Below are 11,425 nucleotides of genomic sequence, written 5' to 3' on the forward strand. Positions count from 1 at the left end.
CGGACCCAATCCCAGCCGGCAATCGGGCGAAGGCGGGGTACACCCTGGACAGGTTGCCAATCCATCGCAGGGCGAACACATAGACGTACAACCACACATACACGCACGCACGCACTCCTATGGGCAATTTAGAGACACCAATCAACCTAAGCTGCATGTCTTTGGTCAGTGGGAGGAAGCTGGAGCACCCGGAGAGAACCCACGCAAGCACAGGGAGAACATGCAAACTCCACACAGAAAGGTCCCAGGTGGGGCCCGAACCCGGAACCTTCTCGCTGTGAGGCAACGGCGCTAACCACTGTGCCACCGTGCTAATTAACCAGGCTCACCAATTATCTTTTCTTAAAGATCTTGAGAGATCTTTTCTTCAAGCTTGTTTTCTTTGGCTTTTTCTGAACCTCCTCAATCTGATTTTCTAGATTGTTTAGTTTTTCCACAAGTCCATTTGTACATTGCCTTCTCTGTTCTTCCTGCTGTGTCACAGCCTGGGTCGTAGTCCTGATAGACTCCAGGAGGCCACACCTTTCCTGATTCCACTTTAGTTGCTCACTGTCCAGGTTTTCCTTTGTTTCAGTTAATGCAGCCTTGAGGCTGGAGATTGCCTCTGCGTGCTCAGTCAGGAGACGAGACTTCTCCTTCTCCCACTGGCGTAACTCCTTTTCCACTTTTTTCTTCAGGTCTTGGATCAGAATTGCCTTCAGTTTGGAAGTTGCCTCTGCGTGATCAGTCAGGAGACGAGACTTCTCCTTCTCCCACTGGCGTCATTTGTTTTCTAAGTTTTTCTCCTGGTCTTGGATCAGAGTTGCCTTCAGTTTGGAGTTTTCCTCTGCGTGCTCAGTCAGGAGACGAGACTTCTCCTTCTCCCACTGGCGTAGTTCGTTTTCCATGCTTTTCTGCATCTGGATCAACACTGCCTGCATTCTGGCAGCTTCAAGATTCTGCTGAAATTTCTCTTGCTCCCACTGGGATCTGTGGTTGTTCAGATTTATGAGCTGGCACTTCCACTGCTCAACTTTCCTGAGCAAGCCGGCCTTTTCTTTAACCAGCTGGGATATCTTATCATCCTTCCTGCTAATGAACAGGTCTAGTTCCCAGTCAAAAGTTGAAAGATCCTCTTCTAAGTAGATTGCAACAATGTTGGCCATCTTCTCAGCAGCCTGACTATCTTGTTCTGGTATTTCACAAACTGCAGACTTGTCTTCGAATGGAGGACTTCAATGCTCTGATCCGCAACAAGCAAAATGACTGTTTATACAGCAAATTTAGCTTTTACCGCCTTTTTTGTTAAAATTGTGTGTACACTGACAAAATGTGTTATCTGGTTCACTGTGTGAGTTTGTCGGGTGACATCATCATTCTAGAACGCCATCCTGGGCACATATCAAATGAACAATTGGAATGATGCAGAGAAGCTGCTGTGAACCAATAAGAATTGCTTAGTCTCAAATGATTTCATTTTAAAAATGTTATTTTTAATTTATTTATTTATTTTCTGGCCACAACATTTGTTGATATACCATGCAGGTGCCGGTGGCCCAGACACACAGACTGACACACAAACAAATAAACATTAAATAGTATTTAAACCTGAGTCCTATATCATACATATTTTCCATGAATTTAAAATCAAAGTGAGGGTGTGGGACTACACTTCTCAACCAGCATGGGTGACAAAACTCTCATTCCGTGCACCGTTCAAGCTGCAGTATTTGTCACTCATTTCCCAGTTTATATGTACACAATAATAGTTGTGTAATTAAGGTTATAATGCTCGGTTTTGTCCAGAGTGTTCCTCAGATGTGTTGATTCAACTAAATGATCGTACTGGAGGTTGTGTTTTCTTTATCAGTGGTGGAAATACATTTCAGAAAAAGTAGTAAATTCCACAACAGTGAACTTAAGTACAATACCTCAGTAAAAGTATTAAGTTACTTTCCACCATGATAATTATAGTGCTTTTTAATGGAAGTGCATTTGAAGGGAGCAAACTACAGTCTAGTTTAGAGTAACTTTGTGTGACGTTCAGTTTTGAACATAAATTCAGCAGTTTTGAAAGTAGCATGTAAGCATTTCAGATGGACTATAGTTGTTATTGTACTAGCAAGGATGAGTTCTCCTTTGTCCTTTGTGTGAATATTTTTCAGTGTCTACAAGCAGCTGCTGTGTGATATGTCATTTCAGGCCCTGCTGAAACCTAATGGTACGGCAAGAGAAAAAGCCAGATTGCTCTCTTGCATATTCACAGGCCTTCTGACTCTGAGATAATATTAATATCATGATGAAGTTAGATTTATGGAGATGTTTTGTTTTTCTTCTGATAAACATTGTCCCATAAACACTGAATAAAAATATTTCATGGAAAGTTTGAAACTCCATGCAAACTGTTCTGTGAGGCAGAGATGGAGGTGCTTTAACAAAGATACAACCCCAAATCAGAAAAAGTTGAGACAGAGTGTAAAATCTAAATTAAAACCGAATGAAACTAGTGATGTGGAAATCATTTGTCCTGTATCAAAGTGAAAACAACACAGCAGCACGTTATTTGATGTGATGCCTCATCAGCTTTATTCTTTGTTCGAAATAAACACTCACTGGTCAGTGGAGGTTTTGACAAATGTTACTCAAACAGGAGCAAAGGGTGTATTTGTTGGAGTGGTTTCTGGCAGCAGGATGGTGTACAGTATGTGGGATTAACACAAGGTAAACCAGATCGTGAATATTCATGAAGTAACAAGTCACCCAGTGCAACTTTGTGGATCATTATGTTTTTGCTTAACAACAAAACTCTGTGAATGAAAGGACTCAGTTACTAATGTAACTGGCTTTGAAAACACACGGCTTTCAACTGATTGTTGGATTTAATCTTTCCACAGGATCCGTTTACAATAAAATGTTAGAATATCACTTGTGTTTTTAATCAAATTTAAACTGTAAGTAGTAGACGTGACCAGTAGATGGGAGTGTTGCTCCATGTCTAGCACTGACTTGCTCATAACAGCACCAGCTCACATGGAACCAAAAGGTTGTGTTCAAAGTCAGTTTCCTTTAGGGGGAAGTTTCACTATTGAAAGGTGTCTAACATAAACAGAGCTTGAACTTAAACTGTAGCCGGCATGCTCTGCATAAGGAACCCATTAAAAACTGTTATAAGATACTGATTATTTATATAATTTTTATTTTATTTAGCAAACCTAAAGGCAATATTTCAAAGACCTTTGCAAGCAGGTACTGTAGAGGAGAGGAAAGAAAATGAGAAATGCCAGTGATTAACAAAAAGTTAGCTGCTACAGTACAAGAAGAATACTTTTAATTTTAAATATTTGGAGTGTACTCTAATGTCAGTGCATTTTTTATCCAAGTCACACTTTTAATCTCAAAACTGTACTAAAACAGTGACTTTATACTGTATTATTGTAGTTGTTGTTACTCCCTGAGACCAAACTACCACCTAGGTACAATGATAAAAAACCCTCCACACTGCTGGGATTTTACCCCAAGAGCAGGTAAATGGTGCACTGTTTACTAGCTAAGCATTGTTCCATACAACAAAAACCTATTGTGCTCAGTCATAATCACACTGGTTCTGGTGGGAAAGAACTAAAAGAGAGTCTGTAGTTATGTCTAGTTCAAATCTGTCTGTAACAAATGGAAACTGTGTGGCTTTTAGCACAGAGTGCGCTGTAGGTTTTCTCCAGGACTATTTCATTTCACAGGTTAAATTTAACCTTAATGGAAATCAGAAATACAAAAAAAAGATCTAGTGCTACGACCCGTACAGTAAATGGGCAGAGGCAACAAAACAGATTAAGAACTGAAATCAACCTTTATTGTAATTCTGCACAAGGGACGCATCAGAAAAGAGATAAAAATGTACCTGACCCTCTGATATCATTTCTTCACTTGACTTGTTTCCCATTTAGATTTAACTTCATAACTAGCGCTCCCCAGCATGTTGTCCAATTCCAACCTACAGCTCCTCTCGCTCAGAGTTTACTGAGGGCTGTGCCTTAAATTACAAACATGCATAAGGTGATGCAGTGTAATTAACTGCTGTATATCCTTGTAAAACTGATTATAGATTACCGTTAATCAAGATGTACTTCATGTCTCCTCTTATAGAAGATGAACCTATAATACGGTTCCAGCAAGTAACACAATAAAGCATGATAAAATCAGATTGTAACGACTATGCGCAACAGTGACTGTGGATGGAAATGGTTAACGGTGACGCTGTGTACGTCACACACTGGTTTCTGCTGCGTTGGGCCGCAGTTTGGTCAGAACAGGACAACTCTCTGTACTCTGCCACTTTCTCCAACAGATCAGCAGCTGCTGGATTAAAATCGCCAAAATGGGCAACTGTCAAGTAAGTCATCCAACACTTAGCCGAGCTTGTTTGCGCTGGTTGTAAACAAACATACAAACAAACAAAACTGCAGCTTGCGCTTCGGTTGAAGCAATAGCGTTTCACATTAATGTATAGGGTCAAGATTTTAATCCAACTAAATGTTAGATTCCTGTGAGTTTGTAGATTTCGAATAAATGTTGTATTTATTGTTTGTTTATCTTTGGACGATATCCGTCATCAGTTCTTGCGCACAACATACAAATCATAATTAAATCTTAATTACTGTGACCGAATTTGAGAGTTGTGGCATCACATTCATCATATTTAGCGTTTCTTTAAACACCAAACCATGTCACAAACTACACCGTGTGAACATTGATTGTCGGTGTTTACGCAGAGGAAAGAGCCACTCCCCTGCAGAATGCATCACAGCTCCGTTAGCTGGCTGAGGAGTTGGGTAGAAGAGTGGGGCGCTGTGCGTGTCAGCCAAATGCGAGTGCGCAAAAGTGTGTGGGGAAGGTGCCCATTTTAGGTAGATTTTTGTCTTTTTGGAACATTTCTCCTTGAGCTCATTTGTCTTTTGGCAACTTAAGGCTACAACAACTGCGACTGTAAAGATGTCCGTGTATAACAAACAGCTGCATTTAATTGCTTAATACGTTGCAGGTACATAATCATTAGATTCAGAAAATAAAGAAAATTGGTGGTCCCACACAAAAACTGATTATGAGAAAATGAGCCCCTGTACAGACAAGTCAAAGGCGTAAAGGACCGCTGGCTGTCTTTATAACTGTCCTGCGTTTCTTTATGCTAGTTTTGCATGTATTTGCGATTGTTTTGTGTCTTTTTGCAGTCCTTTGTGTCTTTTTATGGGTTTTTTTTTTGTCTATTTGTCATTGTTTAGAGTCTCTGGGGTGGTTTTTACAACTCTGTGTGGTCATTTTAAATCTGCCTGTGGTTGTTTTGAGTCTGTCTTTGTTTTTCCTTGTAATTGGGTTCTATGACTTTCAAACCACAAATATCAACAGTCACTTCCTTCAGAAGCGCTGACCCATGGTCCCTAGGCCTGTGCCAGCAGAGTTGACTATATGCTCTGTATTGGCCTTGTTCTAGTGAGGACAAGTGACACTAGACTATTCTTTATCACTGAAGACAATATACTTATATTTTGGGGACCCTATTAAATCTCTCCACAGACCCATGTTAGTCCCTGAACCACACTGTGGTAACTGCTGGAATTCATCCAGCCCCCACCAAGTTTGTGTAAACACTTCCGGCCCTGTATTCCTCAACTAAAGCCTTGTGTCTTTATGCTCCTCTCCCTGAGCTGCTCCGGCATCGCTGTCACGAATCCCTTTGAAATCATCATTGTTTGTTAGAAAAAGCTGTTTTAGCTCGGTAGTTCATCCACAACATAACAAGCTCCCTTTGTTTCCTCAGCCTACAGTCGTGCCCTACGAGGACTTTGATGTCGTAGCTGACATCAAGGGCATCCGCAAAGCCTGTAAAGGTCTTGGTAAGTTGGAAAAACGTGGGGAAAAAAGTTTTTGAATTCTAATTACATCTCTCTAAATATTTCTTGCAAATGGCTTATTACTGTACTGCATCAGTTTATTATTATTTTCTTATCAGGAACTGATGAGCAGGCCATTATTGACATTCTGGCAAACCGCAGTTCAGCTCAGCGGCAGGAAATTAAACAGGCCTATTTTGAAAAATACGATGATGTGAGTGCCATACATCTGCACCCACATGCTGTTTTACTAATATTCTTATTCAAATTTGAAATATATTTTAAAAATCTGCACTTCTCCTTTGTTTCCTCTGCTTCCTACCAATTAAAATGAAATTCTGACCCTGTGGTACAGGAGTTAGTAGATGTTCTGAAGAAGGAGTTGTCAGGAAGCTTTGAGAAGGCCATCCTTGCCATGCTGGACCCACCTGTTGTCTACGCTGTGAAGGAGCTGAGGAAGGCCATGAAGGGACCGGGCACCGATGAAGACGTTTTGGTGGAGATACTCTGCACCGCCACCAATGCTGTGAGTTGTAAATTGGCATGTTATAAACCTAATGACATGATGTTTAGAAGAATTAATCAGTTATTAAAATGTTTGAAAAGTCAATTCAAAATTTGTTTATTAAATCCTTTTATTAATTGTGTTTAATTGTTGTCAACAGGACATTGCCATGTTCAAGGAATGCTACTTCCAGGGTAAGCCAACAGGCAAATGAAACCTTCAGTTGTGACACTGAAAATACACTATTTACAAATTATATACCACTTTATACTGTAACTCTTTTGATAAAATATTGCTTTCATTAACATGTGGATACCTCACATCCAGTTTTTGAAGAAGAACTCAGAATGTTTACTTAAGTTAAAAGTAGCAGAACCAGAGTCTAAACAGTTACAAGTAAAAGTCCTGCATTCAAAATGTTACTTAAGTAAAAGTACAAAAGTAGTAGCATAAAAATATACTAAGAGTGTAGAATGGCAGATTTCACACTAATGTATATGATATTACTGGATTATCATAACTTGAAGTAGTGGTTAGCCTGTGAATTCTTTTAAAGATAAAAAAAAAGCCTAATGAAACACAGTATAATTACTGTGTTTCATTTTATTCATCTGATTCTGAAAAGTAACTCATAACTAAAGTTATCAAATAATATATAATAATATAATACTGCACAAAGTACAGTATTTTTTTCTCTGAAATGTAGTGAAGTTGAAGTATGAAGTAGCAGCAAATGAAAATACTCAAGTATAGATACCTAAAAGTTGGACTTAAGTGCAGTACTTGAGTAAATGCATTTTATTACTTTCCACCTCTTCTTATGTCCTACCCACTAAGTTAACTTCACTCTTTTCCTTCCATGTATTATGAACTCTGGAGGAAACTGACACACCTGTGACGCATTTAGTCCTAAACCATGTGCAGTAGTATTGCTATCCTTTAAAGCATGTACTGTACTGTAAAACCACACTTTGTTTAGTCAAGGCCCATCCTGCATCAACTTCCTGTTCAGTATAACAGTGCTGACACTAGCTGATTTTATTTGCCAACTTCTTTCATTATTGCAATATTTTTCAGCCACTGACACCATGAGTTGACACTAAATTGATCATTTATGAATTTGCCTTGCTGTTTTCTCAGTAACTTAGGAGGCTAGTTCGGGTATCCTGCATGTAGCCTGTGGATGTATTAGGATGAAAGTGAACACTTTGTTTCCACACAGAACAAGAGGTCTATCTGTACCATGAAGGATTTGTAAAGATTCACTCATACATACTGTACAGTAATGTGAAATAAATAGTATGACTTTTGTTTGTTGTTCTTTTATTTGAATGTCCTGTTGTTTACATTGTGTTTCCTCTTCAGTGCATGAACGTGATCTGGAAGCAGATATTGAGGGAGATACAAGCGGGGAAGTAAGAAACCTGCTCACAGCTCTTTTGCAGGTACAGTAAGTGGCCTTGAGTTTCTACTTCACTTGTGTAACTGAACTCCTCCCAACTGGCTGAAACTGAGCTCATGCTCTCTGTGTCCAATCATGCTCTATAAACACACATACTGGCTATGGTCCAGACTCCCTCCCATTGGTAAAACGGAGGCCAGATAGAGTTGCTTGAGCCAGACTCAACAGCCACTACACTAGAAAGGTCATCTTAATCTTCTTCTCTCAGGGCAACAGAGATGAGAGCTATGAGGTGGATGAGGATCTGGCTGAACAAGATGCTACATCCCTGTTTGAGGTACTATATTCCTTCACAGTGCATCCTCACAATACTCCTATCACAGATTCATTAATCATGAGACTAATAATTGTCTGATGCAGGCTGGTGAGGGATGTTTTGGGACAGATGAGTCCACCTTCACCCATATCCTGGCCACCAGAAATTACCTGCAGCTCCAGGCCACCTTCAAGATCTATGAACAGGTACAGTAGGTTGTGATGTCACACTGGCCATAGATGCAGTGGCATATTAGTTTAAGTGGCTGGGACATGTCATCTTCAGCTAGCATGTGAATTAATCAGGGCTGGTATCTTAAATTACACTGGTGGAAGTGTTATTGGTTCTTGTGCAAGTGGATTTTTCAGAGCTATACTGTACTTCACTGGGACTTTAAATAATGATGGGCCTCTTTAATTATACTTCTTCAAATGTTTTGATGAGATTAGGAAAATGACGTGTTACCAGTTCAAAGCAGATTCAGCTGGTGGTTTTCTTTTCGCAGCTCTCTGGAACTGAAATCCTGAATGCCATTGAGAGTGAGACTTCTGGGACACTGAAAAGATGTTACATTGCTCTTGGTTAGTATGAAGTACAAGTTGTGGAATGTTAAAATGCAGTAAGCACAGTCTATGTCCTATATTAATCAACATTTTTATTTTCCACTTGAGTTAAATTACTTGCAGAACTTCACAGCAACATTGAAAAATCCCACAATATAATCCCATAATATAAATTATTAAAATATCAGTAGATAAATGCTTGGAAAATGAGTTTTTGTTTATGCATATCTGACTGTAGAATAACTGTGGGGAAACAGTGCTACTGGAAGTGTGAGGGCTGATGACGGTGAAACATAAGGTACAGTAAGCTGCAGTGGAGTTAATGGAAGCCTTTCTTCCTCCCCACAGTGAGAGTTGCTAAGGACCCTCAGCTCTACTTTGCCAGACGTCTGAATAAGGCAATGAAAGGGGCAGGCACTGATGAGGACACCCTTATACGTATCATTGTGTGTCGCTCTGAGGTAATGGAATAACAGTTTTATCTTTTGATAAGTTAGATTAAAGCTTAGTAGCACCAGGACACTCAAAGTCCCCCAGTTTTCTGTAACACATGTTAGTATGGCTGGCTGTGATGTCATGAGGTCTTTAACCTTATATTTACCTCCATTAAATTTATTTTATCAATTTAATTTCTTCACTAAAAGAGTATTGTTGCTGATGATACCAGTGAGACAATGAAATGCATTTACAAATGTTTACATAAAGCTGAATGCAGCCTGTACTTGTAAACACACTGGTATACGCAATTCATACTGTACATCCTTACACTTGGTGTATGTTGTTTATAATTTGGTTCAAGTATACCTGCAAGCCATGAAGTACAATTTACCACTATGTTGTTTTGTGTCTCATTTGGTCATGATGTGAATTCACCACCATTCATCAATCCTGAACTCTATGAATGAGTACAGCATCTAAAGGCTTTTCATTTTGTCAACAGTATGATTTGGAGACCATCAAAGACTTCTACCTGGAGAAATATGATGTGTCTTTGAAGGACGCCCTGAAGGCCGAGTGCAGCGGGGACTTTAAACGCCTCCTCCTGGCTATTTGCCACTGAGAGCTGGAGAGGCAGGCAGTGGTGGAGGTGGAAGAAAGAAACAGCAGAGTATGGGAGCACTGCTGCTTTCTGTCTAACACCACTCATGTGACATTATGTAGGGAGCAGGAGGGTAAACTGCTGAAATCATTAACCATGTCTTTTCCAAGTAACCTGAGTTACCATAAATGTGAGTGACTCATTTTTAACCTCTTTTCAACTAGATTTCATTGTCTAGGACTAATGTGTCTATGAAACTGTGTCTGTCACATACTGCCCATTTCTTACTCTGGCTCTTAACACCTTTACCAGCATTTACAACATAGTGTGTAATTTTTTGTCACCTTAAACAAGCACCAAATTAATATATTTCCAGTGTTCACAGCAGCAGACTATAGTCGCACAGATTACATGAGAATGATGTGATCAGGTGCTTGAAGACCTGATGGGATAATCACCTTGTAAAGATAAGACATGGGGGGAAAGGCTGCCATAGCATAGGTGTGTGTTTCTGCTAATACATATACTAACACTGATGCATTATTTTCATAATATATTGTACCGTTTTAGACAATTCTCTGTCAACTTTAGATTTATTTTATATATCACCCTCCTCTTCCCAAACTCAGTGACTGTTACATTTCACAGCTGCTAAACCCAATGCAATCACTCCTTAGACATTTGTGCATATTAATGAAGAAGCAGGAAAAGTTGTAATGAAAGAGTTTAACTGGCATCATGAAAGATATGCGGTGTAATGTGAATGGATTTTATGTTCACAACTTAAGCACTGAAGACATTCTATAGTTTATTGATTAAAAGTACAGTGTGTGGCATTTTATCCTATACAACTAGAAAACTTGACATATACAAATTCACCTCACCTTGTTATTTATTTCTTGTATTTCTTTTATGGTTAACATGCTGTATTTAATATATGTCACTATATAGTCAGTATTGGAGCATGTATGAGAAGAAACCTGATGTTTAGGGGAGCTGAACATAACATCTTGACATTTGTGATGTCTGTGCCCTATGTCTGTCTATATGAGGCAGCTGATATTTCTTAAACCACCACTATTGTAAACTTTTTGGAGTAAGCTGAGTAGAAAAATCAGTAAACTGCAGCACACGAGATGGTCAAATAGGGCGAATTGGGTTTGTTTGTGGAATTAGGGTTTACCTCACAATAGCCAAAGAATTTTGATCTAACCACAAATAAAGTGATGTAATATCATTGTTTGTTTTATGTTATCTCTGATGCTCTGATGAATTAATGCACGTTTATCTATATTTTTGTCCTCCAAAGCTACATCCATGAGAGGCTCACAATATTAGGATACAGTAGCCCAGCACCATGACCAGTGTAATAGCAATATACAGTCAGACAGAGGAATTCAAGGTGGAGGTGGGGCTATATCAAGGATCAGCTTTGAGTTCCTTCTTGTTCGCTATGGTGATGGACAGGTTGACAGATGAGGTCAGACAGGAATCTCTGTGGACAATGATGTTTGCGGATGACATTGTGATCTGTAGTGAGAGCAGAGAGCAGGTGGAGGAACACCTGGAAAGGTGGAGGTCTGCTCTGGAAAGAAGAGGAATGAAAGTCAGTCATGGTAAGACAGAATACACTTCCCTCCCTCTCGTGTATGAACGAGAGGGAGGGAAGTGGAACAGTGAGGTTACAGGGGGCTGAGGTCAAGAAAGTGCAGGAGTTTAAGTATTTGGGGTCAACAGTC

The 11,425-nt window shown here is 39.6% G+C and overlaps 1 protein-coding gene across 1 annotated transcript; it reads left to right on the top strand.

Moving 5' to 3' along the window:
* The first annotated feature begins 4,236 nt into the window (after positions 1–4,236).
* Positions 4,237–10,923, top strand: anxa13 (annexin A13). The gene is made up of 11 exons (XM_020603071.1): positions 4,237–4,366; positions 5,789–5,864; positions 5,981–6,075; positions 6,217–6,387; positions 6,527–6,560; positions 7,732–7,811; positions 8,037–8,105; positions 8,189–8,290; positions 8,590–8,665; positions 8,996–9,108; positions 9,588–10,923. The coding sequence occupies exons 1-11, from the start codon at positions 4,352–4,354 to the stop codon at positions 9,705–9,707; spliced, it is 951 nt and encodes a 316-aa protein (XP_020458727.1). The 5' UTR covers positions 4,237–4,351; the 3' UTR covers positions 9,708–10,923.
* Positions 10,924–11,425: the final 502 nt, after the last annotated feature.

This window comes from Monopterus albus, unplaced genomic scaffold (genome assembly GCF_001952655.1).
Source record: "Monopterus albus unplaced genomic scaffold, M_albus_1.0 scaffold3.1, whole genome shotgun sequence".
NCBI lineage: Eukaryota > Metazoa > Chordata > Actinopteri > Synbranchiformes > Synbranchidae > Monopterus > Monopterus albus.

Excerpts from the sequence above, each read along its gene's own strand:
- anxa13 (XM_020603071.1), top strand. Across the intron at positions 7,812-8,036 it reads TGCTCACAGCTCTTTTGCAG|GGCAACAGAGATGAGAGCTA; the intron begins GTACAGTAAGTG and ends TTCTTCTCTCAG. Across the intron at positions 8,666-8,995 it reads AAGATGTTACATTGCTCTTG|TGAGAGTTGCTAAGGACCCT; the intron begins GTTAGTATGAAG and ends TCCTCCCCACAG.